Here is a 13,676-nt window from a genome sequence, read left to right as displayed (position 1 = left end):
ATTAACATTCCCAGACTGGTATACTGCAATACTGTATTCACCTCCCTCCTCATGGAGCTTTCGTATGATGCCTGTACCAAGGGTAATGCCATGTGCGATGCATACCAGTATTTAAGTATTTACCCATGTACTTCTAGCCTATTCACAAATTTTGAACGTATGCATTATTCACAGTTTTGATTAATAATATAAAGATTGATATTTGTTAAATTTGCTTTTCTTTAAATAAAAAAGTTACAAAAATGGACAGCCTTTTATTTGTAAGGTTTGAGATATTATTACTGGGTGCCATTTAATACAAAGTAAAAAAGAATAATGTTTAAATGCTGAGCTCTTCAGTAAAACAATTACAGTTACAGTCATATTACAGATTAAAAAAAAATACTGTATTCCTTCGAATTTAAGACGCACTTTTTAAACCAATTTCTTCTAAAAAATGCCCTGCATCTTAAATTTGAGTATAGTGATGTGTGTGTGTTAAAATTGTCAACAGAAGTTGTGAATACCCGAGTACAAGATGAACAAACACGTCACTGCCCGATCTCCAATCATCCATGATGTACACAAGCAGCCATTTTCAAAGAAGTGTCATTTGCTTCTTGAGGAATTTGAAGAGAAGCTTTTACAATCTCAGCATTTCGTTTTTAGGCTCTGTTTTAACAAACAGTACCAGCTTGGACAGAACAGATATTCTGGTCAGACCCCCGTATTTTTAGACATGCCAAGCAAAACCACAGTTCACAAAAAGGGAGAAAAACAGGCGAGAGTAATCTCAAATTCAGGGTGGGCTCCAAATTTGAAGGAATACGGTATATCACCTACTGTACAATGTTTAAACACTGCATTATGCTCTATAAGGTTTAGTTAAAGTTCACAGTGGAATTTTTAACTCAGAGGTTATAAATTAAAAATGGTAAAACTGTATTTTACATAGTATGCAGTTTATTAACACAATGCTCATTTTCACTAGTTAAGTGACATTCTCCAAACTCTCATTGGCAAATATGTAAGTGCAAAAAGTATATTCCATGATTACAGTGTTCTCATTTAGAAAAGCCACCTAAATTAGGATTTCAAAATGTGCTCTTAATAAAGGCGAGTGTTATCTCTGCCTAAGTTTTTATCCAACAACATATATTGTTTTACATTAGCAGTTGAATTGCTTTTATTTTATTTTTTTTAACAATCTCTTTTTAGAAACTCAACATTTGTTTAACATTCATGTCACATCAATCCCTTTACTGTGAACTAGAATTACAGAAACACCCTCTGGAAGTTTCTGCCCTATTTTTGGCCCACGCGACACAACAGCAATGAATGAATGGAAGCACCTGACATTAAAATACTGAGACTGTGAAACTGTGATATTCCAACAGATAAAAGTGCACTGCTATGAATTACTATGAATACTGTCAGGGTACAATGGTACAAATGCAAGAGAACATTTCTTCTGAATTCCACTGTGGTCAATCAAATATATATAAAGAAGAGACATTAAGGCAAAGTATACCTTCCAACTCGGCAAACTACATTTAACACATGCAAAATGATTTACCATCAGCCGCTTTAGAATATAGTTTGTATTCTTGAGCCACACCAGGTAAAAGCAGCAAATCATTTATAGTGTACCAGATTCTTACATTTTCAGATATTTACAGCTGACCTGTAAATGCTTTTTAAATTTTTTTTATTTTGTTTCAGTTTAAACCCGTAACCCCTGTACCCTGGGTAGCGATCAGCATCATTCATCAGGATTAAAATCACAAACGAATGCCAAACTGCTTTTCAAAACTACCAGTTGATATTTGTAGTGTCTTTTGAATTTATGATGCCTATACTCATTGTAGCATTTTTTGTTCAAACCAGGCCATATGCACCTCTTAGAACTGCAATGTTTTCCAGTGCATGTAAAATTTACAACTATTATACAGATGAACATTTATGGTGTGTGCACAACACGCTACAATGATATAAAATAGAAATTATATAATTTGGGGCTAAATGATTCCAGAGGCCGGCCGTGGGCTGCAAGAAGAGTTATAAAGTGAGTCAGTCTCCTCCAACACCGGCTCTGCCTTCTCCAGGCTGTGTTTGTTCTGGTGGCGGATGAGGTGGGTGGACTGGGTGAAGGCTTTCCCACACTGGGGGCACTGGTATGGTCTCTCTCCGGTGTGGACGCGGGTGTGCTGGGTCAGCTGGGAGGCGTGGCGGAAGGCTTTGCCACACTGCGTGCAGAGAAAGGCCTTCTCGTCCGAGTGGATCTGCTGGTGGCGCTTGAGGGTGGAGGAGCGGGCAAAGGCCTGGCCGCACTCGGGGCAGACGAAGGGCCGCTCCCCGGTGTGGATGCGCTGGTGGCGGATGAGCCGGGACGACTGGGCGAAGGACATCCCGCACTCCGAGCATTTGAAAGGGCGCTGCCCCGAGTGGAGGGTCTGGTGCTCGAAGAGGTTGGAAGACTTGGTGAAGGACTTGCCGCAGATGGGGCAGATAAAGGGCCGCTCCCCAGTGTGGGTCCTCTGGTGCTCCACCATTCTGCTAGCCACCGCAAACTCCTTCCCACAGTCGGGGCAGCTGAAGGGCTTCTCCCCCAGGTGGGTGCGCTGGTGCCGGAGCAGAGACAGCGGCTTGTTGAAGGTCTTGCCACACTCCTGGCAGGGGTAGGGCTTGTTGTTGTTGTGCATGTTGCGCTCGTGCTTGCGCAGGTCCGAGGAGCGCACAAACGCCTTCTCGCAGGCCGCGCACACATACGGCTTCTCCCCCGTGTGAGTGCGGACGTGCTTGCGGAAGTCCGAGGACCAGATGTACGTCTTGTCGCAGTACGGGCACTTGTACGGCCGCTCCCCTGTGTGCAGCCTCTTGTGCTGCTGCAGCGTGCCCTGGTGTGAGTACGCCTTCCCACAGAGCTCACACGAGTACGGCTTCAGCCCGCTGTGAGTTTCGATGTGGCTCAGCAGGTTGCTGGACTTTTTAAACGCTCGGCCACACTGCATGCACTTGTAGGGCCTGTTCTCAGTGTCCTTGCCGGTGTTGTCTGACACTTTCTTTTTCTGGATTACTTCAGCGGTGACAGTCTCTTTTGTAGGCTCCTGTTGTTTAAGCTCCTCCGAACTTAGTTTGATCTTCTTCTCTTGATCCCCATTCTCATCCCTGCTCCTTCCTATCGAGTCAGAAGACAGGCTTTCCTCCTCTCCATCAGCAGACTGCTCCTCTTTGGCCTTCATGTGCACAATGGTGAAGCTGTGGTTGTACGAATCCTCAGAATCACACTGCATATAAACCATGGTGTCCAGGTCCTTTCCCTCCCCTGTTTTATTTGACACCCCATTTAGACTGTTCTCGACTCGCCCCCTGTCAAAATTAGCAGAGGACACTCTGTTGGAGTCTTCATCAGATGGAACATCATAGTTACCTGCAACACCTTCAGAGTTGATGAAAGTAAAGTTGTGATACAGTGACCTTGGCGCCGCCTCACCATTGCCGAGAGGGTCCACTGCTGCATGCTTTTTATCCGCACTGTTTCCTAAAGAGCAGGCTGAAATGTTATCATCAGGTAGCTTTAAATCAGTTTTCTTCCTGTTTTTAATTCGCCTTGGAACTGTCATTGTCCTTTTCCTAGAGGTGCTGGAGGAGGAATGACTGCTACAAGGTGTTTCACCTGATTGTTCATCCAGCTGTTGATCATCCATGATGCTTATTTACTTTCATCTGGCTACTTAATAGGTTAATATTATCATGGTTCAGTATTAAGCCATTTCATTTGTTCACCTAATAATTTAAAAGAAAAACATCATTATTTCAGATGCATTTAATTTACAGTGCTCCATACTCACGCACACACATTTTTAATGACACATTCTGTTAATTCTCGAGTATATAAAGGCTAATTTAGGTAAATTATGTAGGTTACATGTAAACTTATTGCTTTTAAAAAAAAAATTGCACCTCAAATTATTTTATATATTGAATACTTTTCCAACAATAAATTCAAATCGTGGAATGCACCTGTAAATACAAACAAGCACAATAGCACTCGACTGCAGTTTTCCTCACTGGCAAAACCGGAGGCTGGTCAACAAATAAACCAACCAACCAACCAACCAACCTGTCATAACGACGCGTGACACGGTTGTCAATTCGGCTGCTACATTTTCCTTTCCAAAATGTATAACAACAACTGGTGAGACATTGTTTTCAATGGGCTCATCCAGTTTATATATCCCGCATTAACCAGCCAGTTAATACGGGAAAAACGAGATCTTAACACCAACCCCAGCGCGAGTTATCAAACTGTAATGTAATTCCAACAGGTTCAGAGAAACAGTTTCATAACAGTCCAGTTTCACAGACCTGTCTGCACATGCCCCGTTTATTTTGTTTTGAGCAATGACCAAAGGAGGCCGCTGCAACACGTTTGCTAAAGATGAGGAACAACAGAACGTGCAAACACCGCAACCGCTCACCTTTTCAACGCAGTAGATTAACTACATGTTCCCAACAGCTCATCCCGTGCGTCCCGGTGAATTGCTGTTTATATTTAAAAAAAACAGTTCTTGCTTTGCAGTCCCTTTCACTTTACAGAACAGAAAGGCAGAATGTGTTGTGGGAGGAGTTTCACAGGTTACAGGACCCTGCTAACTGGAGACAAGAACGCTGGTAAGATGGCTGTTGCAATGCCTTTTACTTGCATGAATGCTTCAGTGACCCAGACTTAAGCCATGCAAGGAAGAAGAAACGAGTTTGCTGTACAGGCACATTTCTGCTGGTGATTTTTGCAATATTGACGTCACATCACTACAGCTGTAGAGCATGACAAAGGTTTTGCCATGGCCAAAAATATATAACTTTTTTTAGTGCTCTCACATGTAGGGGAGGCGTAACGAATACACTGTATATTTAAATACCTATATATACAATTGGTCGTCGTTGTAAATTTAGTTCAGAACACAATCCTTGTGTTGCCACTAGGTGGTATTAAACATTACTGGATAAAAATGTAATCCTGTCAAAAGTATAAATATGTGTGCCAGAAATCCTATGTCCATTTACTACGTATTATTTTTAAGAGCTAATCAATATGCAATTTCAGGTATATTAAAATTGAGTGAATTATTTTTTATTTTATCTAGAACCTGACTTGCAGCATCACCCAAACCATGCTGTTAAATTTGTTTGGTAAACAGGTACACACTAACCTGATCTAGACTGCGCAGGGCAGTGAAAGGAGGAGCATTAGCTCCAGCTCATCAGAGATAGCACACCTTTTCCAGTGACAAAATAAGAAGACCAGAACATATTTGTATCATTACAGAAGTAATTATTGTTCAAGATTCAACAAAGTATTTAGCAACCCCTGGGGTTTACCAGCACATTGAAAGTGAAGAATAAATGGTAAATTGTTTACAGGAAGAGTCAAGCAAAGCTGACCCTTAATCACCGCTTGAGATATGCACAGTGCCCCATTGGAAGATAATGCAGTTTAACTGTAATGGGTACAGCAACGGGTTACACACTCATATAAACTAGACTGATTATTCGATTACAGTCTTAGCTCAACATTGTCAGGGGGATTAAAAACTGTTTGCTGTGTTTTTCCAAAGGTTGATTCTGATTATGTGTCCAAGCACATTAAACTGAATGTGTTCTGATGTAAGACTTTCTCTTGATGTCATAATGGGCTGTTGGCTACCTGACAGGAGCTGTTACTGAAGTTGAAAAGGTATTGTTCTTTAATGAGCTTAACGTTTTATGCACTGTATTGAAGTATTGTATTCAAGTATTTATAACAGTGTTTTCCTTTCCACGTAAAAATACAATTGTGCTGTACAAATCCTGAAGTGAACATAACAATGCACTTCAATATAAAAATGGATTTTTATGTAATCTAAAACGATTAAAGAACGGTAAACAAAGGCATACTGTCACGAAATCCGCGTGTTCAGATTCTTTTACGTACTCTTTTGAATTGCTCAGCACACACTCTTATCTCAGGGGAGACGTTAGGAGGACAGAGATGTTATTACTCCTAGTGGGGTATAGTTTGTGCTCTGGACCCGCAGTATATTCGGATGACCAATATAGTACCCAAGAAATTGACAGACTCATGTATTTAAAGTTTTTTACGAAATCGGAGTATGATTAGTACTCGTTCGGTTTATTAACGGTTAAATATTGGATAGAGTAGCTACAGGCTACGTCGTATCCCCAGCTGACAGACACACTGGGCAGTCCAGTGTCTTAACAGATATCAACGTTAACACTTTAACACATGTATATATGTGTTAATCAAGGCCGACAAGCAGGCCAAGAACACGTCACCTAAGTACCCAATGGTCTATTTCAGCACATTCAACAAAACTCTCTCTTATTTCTAAAACATAGCGTGAGTCCCTTATGGCAATACATGTGAGATAAAATAATAATAATAATTGCTTAATGCTTACCCTTTAATATAAATCGTAAAAGGATATGGCTGTCTTCACCAGGCAAATGAAACTGAATTCAATCAGCTCAATTGTGTCAGTTTGCAAAAGATGGACCACCTTGCCCTGTCTGGGATGAGTGTGGTACTCCATTGAAATTACTCTGGAGTTAAATAGGTTTTTCGTCTCATTGGAAGCCCCTCCTTTATCTGAAAAGTTAAGTGAACCAAGGTTCCCAGGATCTTGGTTTATAATATAATATAAAAACACTACTGCATGCAAAACACTAATTTTATATGTGTTATATATGAGAGATGTTCTTAATATGTGACATCATCTTCTAAGTGATTATATTATGCTAAATTAAAGGTATGTGTTTCTTTTAACTTCATGTTGTTTCATCATTTTGTTAATGAATCAGTTTTGATTCCATATACCATTGTCTAACAGAGTATTTGACAAAAGTTTGTCTCATACAATATTCAAGTCATTTAGTTTCACTAAGTTTAAGTGGTAATAGTTTTCATTACAATTATTTATCCATTAAGAGATGCACTGACCAGGCTCTGACCTGTACCTCTCTGGGAATATATTACTGCTAGCAGTTTCCACAGTCTCTTGTTTTTTTTCCCCAAGGTCAGAGTCTGTGCAAAGCACTTTATTAGATATATGACCTGTCCATTAAGCCATGATTTGTGCATATTATTTCAAGACATTTACTTATCAGTACTAAACCACTAACTCCATAAACCTTAACACTCCATCTCTATGAGGCTTGCAGCTCTGCTGAAGTGGAACTCAAGGACATTCCTTCTTTCTAGATAAGAAGAGAGGCCCTGTTTTCACTGCAGCAGTTTCAAATCACCACATTATAAGGAATCCATCTACCATCATTAGACAATAGTATAGTGGATTAATAACAAGGTACATTATAGTATATTATTACAAACTGATTCAGCGTCACTTGTGACAATACAAAGGAAAACACAGGTGGCAGTGTAAGCATACAAAAGATGCATTTCACAAACATTTTGCATTTGTGCACATTTCTCCAGATCTTGCATTAATAATACATATGTATATAAATATACTATAGATATTGTGTGTGTGTGTGTGTATATATATATATATATATATATATATATATATATATATATATATATATATATATATATATATATATATACCTGGAAGCTGTTTTTTCTGACTGTCCCATCTGTTTGTCTAAAGAAAGTATGACAGGGCAGTGGTTCCTTGTTGCGCACAAAGCTTTCGAGATCCTATTGGGTTCAGTCTTTGTTTACTCAGTGCTGAAAAAAGTTGTCAACAAAGCTAGCAGCACTTCTATCCCTTGTGATCCACACACGCATAATGAGTCTTGTGTGCATGTGTACGTGTATAGAGACGAAGACACTTGTGTGTCTCCATCACCTAGTGACAAACAGAACGTCATGATAACCGAGAACACATATTAGAAACAATGCAGTGTTGTCAAGATTAGAAGGAACCTGCAGTGGCATTTGTGTCTACCAAATATAAGCTTTACAATACAAATCCCAGTACATTCAGTTCAATTCATTTTTTTGTAGTCCTATACATACTGTATTATACAAAGAAAGTAATAATTAGTCATAATTTTACTGGTCAGTAAATTAGCATGGGAGTACTTTACATAACCAACACTGTTTTTGCTAAAACATTCAACATATATCATATATCTAAATACCCACTGTGGTTCAATTTGCCAGTTTAAGGATATGCTGTTGAGCAATTAAACATGGCTGGAGCAACAGCTGACCACCTCTGGAAAAGTGATTTTAAAAAATCCCTGATCGACTTTAGATCAACTAGAGCCTTGCTGGTGTATAAAAACAGCTATTTTGAGGGCTCCTGGCAAGCCAGCAGCTCCTTCTTGATTTTCCTGCCTTGCTTGTGCACTCTCTGATGGGACCTGAGGCCAGACAGCTTAGGGAACGTCTTGCCACACTCCTCGCAGCTGAAGGACTTGGGCACGTGGGTCTGGCGGTGCTTGAGCAGCGCCGTGGAGCGGATGAAGGCCTTCCCACACTGTGAGCACTTGAAGGGCCGCTCGTTGGTGTGGGTGGCCTTGTGGAAGGTGTAGCTGGAGGACTGGCTGAACGACTTCCCGCAGATCCCACACAGGAAGGGCTTCAGGCCCATGTGCTCCTTGCGGTGCTGCTGCAGGGTGGAGGGATCCGAGAAGGTCTTCTGGCAGAAGGGACACTCGAAGGGACCCTCCCTGGTGTGCGTGTTCTGGTGTATCAAGAGGGAGGTGGAGCGTGCAAAGCACTTGTCACACTCTGAGCAGCGGTAGGGTTTCTCTCCTGTGTGAGTTCGCTCATGTCTGCGCACCATGGACGCCTGATAGAAACCCTTCCCACAAAACGAGCACTCGTAGGGTCTCTCCCCTGTGTGAATGCGGCGGTGCACGACAAAGTCTGACTTCCTCACAAAGTTTTTTCCACAGTCCCCGCAAATAAAGGTGGTCACTGCGATGAGGGGCATCTGAGACTGTCCACTCAGGGCCTTGCTCTGTTGTCCCTTCGTTACCCTGGAATCCTGGTGGATACAGTCTGAATGTTTATGAAGCAAGCCCCCTGCCTTCACCTCGTGCTCCTCTTGCTCACAGTCCTGGGCTGCCAGAGTATAGTCTTCCTCATTTATATCAAGGGAATCATGTTCACAATGGATGTACAGGTGGTGGTTCTCCATTTCATGCTCGCCTTGCATGATGTGCAGGCCATCATGATTGGCACTGCTTTCCAGGAGATCAGCGCCACCAGCACAAAGTGCTTCACCTTCCTTGTCGGTCATTTTACTTTCCCGAAATACTGTTTTATCACGTCAAAAGAATATATTTATATACTTTTAGCTCATGATGACTGGTGTATTCCTAGCCTGAAAATTAACAAAAAAACAAAAAGACTTGGGATTAAAAAAGGTATAACCTGATAAGTGAATTATATATATATATATATATATATATATATATATATATATATAACCAATATTAATAATGTGGGACGTCATTGAACACATCAATTGTACACCACTACAGTAAAGAATTTTGTTTATAAACTGCAAATATTGCTCCATTCACACACATGCTTTATATATATATATATATTGTCGCAAGTGACGCTGAATCAGCTAGGCTGGTCAGTAAAACATTGACACCTTTTGCATGCAGGACATGGACTAGGCAATTTCAAATATGGAATGTATTATAAAATGAAGTGTCAAAGATATTAGGAAGGATAAAGAAAGAGTATCCTTGTACCACCAGTGGGTGGCTCTCTTGCTCCATGAAATAGGTCAGTCCTCACTTGTTTGGAATTACACATGTATTCAATCAAATACTTGATAATCTGAGAATCCCTAAGAAAATATATATAATGAACGATTTACCACTAGTATATCTAATCTTCAGAAAGCATGACGCTTGATAAAAAGCACCATTCTGGCTAAAAGTGAACGGTAATCTACAAATTTATGTCCTAAAAACACAAGATAAGAAGAGGCTCTTTATGACCAAAAGATTAACTAACAAGCCAGAGGTCTTGAGAAAAAAATCCTGTCTCGGCTGGATTTTGTATGAACAAAGGGTCAAGCCTAGTTGAATGCAGTTATACTGGCCTATATTTGGATTTAAATCCTAAAAGGGATTCACCAAAATAATATTATAGCAATTGATAAACAGAGGTAAATTAATTGAAAGATTATCTTATAATGAAACAGGTTCAGTGCTAATTGAAACTGTTTATAGTTCATAACACTTATTTTATAAGATTAATAATATGTTTTAAGTATTTGCTATAATGAGAAAACATTATTTAAAACTGACAAGTATTATTGCTTGTTCACGACTTTGCTGTAGTGATAAGAAGATTAAAACCTGGAGCAGTATTCGATTTACTTAAATGGGAAAATGGTACAAGTTTATTCTTCTTTCTATTGAACAATAAGACTTCTAGACATTATGATATCCATTGAAGTATAGAAGTTAAAGGGTGTTGTGTTATGTTTTTGTGTTAAGTTTGTAATAATATACTATAATGTACCTTGTTATTAATCCACTATACTATTGTCTAATGATGTTAGATGGATTCCTTATAATGTGGTGATTTGAAACTGCTACAGTGAAACCAGGCCCTCTCTTCTTATCTAGAAAGAAGGAATGTCCTTGAGTTCCACTTCAGTAGAGCTGCAAGCCTCATAGAGATAGGAGTGGTAAGGTTTATGGAATTAGTGGTTTAGCACAGATAAGAATATATCTTGAAATAATATGCAAAAATTATGGCTTAACAGACCTTTATAGGTCATAAATCTAAAAAGTGTTTGCACAGACTGACCTTGGAAAAAACAAGAGACTGTGGAAACTGCTAGCAGTAACATATTCCCAGAGAGGTACAGGTCAGAGCCTGGTCAGTGCATCTCTTAATGGATAAATAATTGTAATGAAAACTATTACCACTTAAACTTAGTGAAACTAAATGACTTGAATATTGTATGAGACAAACTTTTGTCAAATACTCTGTTAGACAATGGTATATGGAATCAAAACTGACTCATTAACAAAATGATGAAACAATATGAAGTTAAAAGAAACACATACCTTTAATTTAGCATAATATAATCACTTAGAAGATGATGTCACATATTAAGAACATCTCTCATATATAACACATATAAAATTAGTGTTTTGCATGCAGTAGTGTTTTTATATTATATTATAAACCAAGATCCTGGGAACCTTGGTTCACTTAACTTTTCAGATAAAGGAGGGGCTCGGAGGAAAGCAAAGAAATGAAATCATAAGAGTTGAAGTCCATAACACCTATTAATTCTGAAAAGTTAGTCCGGATCTTTTGAAAACTATTATTTGTAAAAGGGATAAAGAGCTGTCTCACCTGATTAATGATTGGATTTAATTGAGGCGTCCCATGTATTCCAATGAGACGAAAAACCTATTTAACTCCAGAGTAATTTCAATGGAGTACCACACTCATCCCAGACAGGGCAAGGTGGTCCATCTTTTGCAAACCGACACAATTGAGCTGATTGAATTCAGTTTCATTTGCCTGGTGAAGACAGCCATATCCTTTTACGATTTATATTAAAGGGTAAGCATTAAGCAATTATTATTTTATCTCACATGTATTGCATGTATTGCCATAAGGGACTCACGCTGTGTTTTAGAAATAAGAGAGTTTTGTTGAATGTGCTGAAATAGACCATTGGGTACTTTAGGTTACGTGTTCTTGGCCTGCTTGTCGGCCTTGATTAACACATATATACATGTATTAAAGTGTTAACGTTGATATCTGTTAAGACACTGGACTGCCCAGTGTGTCTGTCAGCTGGGGATACGACGTAGCCTGTAGCTACTCTATCCAATATTTAACCGTTAATAAACCGAACGAGTACTGCTCATACTCCGATTCGTAAAAAACTTTAAATACATGAGTCTGTCAATTTCTTGAGTTCTATAGTCATCTGGATCTCTACGGTACCCACTGCCACTTTACAGGTGGTTTCTTGCACTTGTCCTCGTACAGCACACAAGCTAGCCTCAGCACCAAACAAGAAAAGGCTCCAGAAACGTGCATTCCACACAAACAAATCCAAGTTTCATGTGCATGGCACTTACCTTCGCACCTCTCCAGAAAACGTAACACCGCTCTGCATTCATTGTAATCTGCGCACAGTTTTAATAATGCTTGTGAAGATGCTGTTAACAATATCACAATGCCTCAATCCGCTGCAGCTGCAACTGGAGGCGGTGCCACGGCTCCTCATTCCGGGAGGGACCTGGAGAACAGAAAAGAAATACAGCTGCCTCGACTGATGCCTGAACAGAATTCTCCAGAAAATCTGTCTGTGTGTTGGCGAAATTCTCCTTTCACATTCAGCAACGTGCAAACTGAAGTGTTTCGTGTATGTAAAGCTTCACGAGTTCTCAGCAATTATTTATGAAATAGGACTCAATGACTACAGACGTATATTATGTAAATAGCATCTTATTTCTGTAGCATGACCCTGGGAATTAAATGCTGAAGTAAACTGTAGTAAAATGAAAAACATCGTATAGTACTGTTTAAACGCACACATGCACCAGCAACATCTTTCCATGACACCTGGCATCTGCTTGCCTTCATCCCTTCCTAGCTTTCTATGTATTATTGCTATTTTACTATTGGATACTATATACTATGGAAATTAGTATATTCTTGTTGGAATAAAACAGGTATTGTACATATTGCTATGTATTTGGCAGACGCCTAAATATATACTCTATATAGACCAGGTTTACATATTGCACTGGGAAATACAAGCCAAAAGCAGTTTCTGAAAATGTATGGAACCTTTATCCACCAGGTGGCGCTTTTTTACAAGAGGTGAGATTTCCTCCCTTTCCACAAGGTTAGATTAGCCTGAAACACATATAGTTTAGTAGTCTAAGCTACTTAGTAGTAGTGTTTAGCAACCAAACCTGCCTCTATCTATTTTGTTGTCAGGATTATGTTTCCTTCCAAGTTTCACCCACAAACATAGATGTAAAGGGACTGTTAGTTTTGCACAGTATTAAGTGGTTTAGAAAAACACAAACAGATGATATCTGGTCTACATAGTATCTGCATTCTGGAGTACTTTCAAGCTTTGGCCACAAGGGGGAAACCAAACCCTATTATTACTGCAAAATAAAGTTAAAAACGATCAGCACCATTTATCTAGTAAGAAATATACAGCAGGAAATTCCAGTTTTGTTAACGTAAAATAAGAATGACCTTGCTATTTTAGAGAAGGACGCAGTAGCAGGTGTTCTGTTAGTAGTTCTTGCTACAGGAGTTTTGTGTTGGTCAAATTCTTTTATGTACATTGAATCAAAACATGGCTTCTTGTGTTCCTTGTTTCTGGTCTGTCTACCACTGGTTATCAGAATGAAATTCTGCTGCCGCAGGTTACCAGTAGTGATATTGTTAAAAACATTATTGTAATACAATTTTAAAAATCCAATCACGGTTATTGTAAAAGCAGGCCAGTTCATATTTAGCTGTATTTGCTCAGATTGGTACCATGTTACATGTACTCTTTTCGCCTGAAGAGTTGTGATGTGTGTGACTGTTCACACCCACATTCACATCTACAGTAACAGCTGGATTGTGGAATGAGTTTCCCTTTCAAAGTGTATGTCCATGTCATTGCATTCATACAAGGCTCTGTATTTTCCAGGTT

At 39.4% G+C, this 13,676-nt stretch overlaps 1 protein-coding gene across 1 annotated transcript; it reads right to left on the bottom strand.

Moving 5' to 3' along the window:
• Positions 1 to 924: 924 nt before the first annotated feature.
• On the bottom strand, positions 925 to 12,251 carry LOC117416677 (zinc finger protein 431-like). Its single transcript, XM_059034159.1, has 4 exons — positions 12,091 to 12,251; positions 8,296 to 9,338; positions 4,348 to 4,414; positions 925 to 3,695 (listed from the first exon to the last, which is right to left on the bottom strand). Exons 2-4 carry the CDS (start codon positions 9,252 to 9,254, stop codon positions 1,998 to 2,000), a joined length of 2,724 nt encoding a protein of 907 aa, XP_058890142.1. The 5' UTR covers positions 9,255 to 9,338; positions 12,091 to 12,251; the 3' UTR covers positions 925 to 1,997.
• Between the last annotated feature and the right edge of the window lie 1,425 nt (positions 12,252 to 13,676).

This window comes from Acipenser ruthenus, chromosome 12 (assembly GCF_902713425.1).
Source record: "Acipenser ruthenus chromosome 12, fAciRut3.2 maternal haplotype, whole genome shotgun sequence".
Classification (NCBI taxonomy): domain Eukaryota; kingdom Metazoa; phylum Chordata; class Actinopteri; order Acipenseriformes; family Acipenseridae; genus Acipenser; species Acipenser ruthenus.
This window is presented reverse-complemented; position numbering and strand designations above follow the sequence as displayed.

Excerpts from the sequence above, each read along its gene's own strand:
- LOC117416677 (XM_059034159.1), bottom strand. The coding sequence starts at position 9,254 with ATGACCGACAAGGAAGGTGAAGCACTTTGTGCTGGTGGCGCTGATCTC. Across the intron at positions 4,415-8,295 it reads TGCCAGGAGCCCTCAAAATA|CAAACGTGTTGCAGCGGCCT; the intron begins GCTGTTTTTATA and ends CCTCATCTTTAG. Across the intron at positions 3,696-4,347 it reads AACGGGGCATGTGCAGACAG|ATAAGCATCATGGATGATCA; the intron begins GTCTGTGAAACT and ends AGATGAAAGTAA.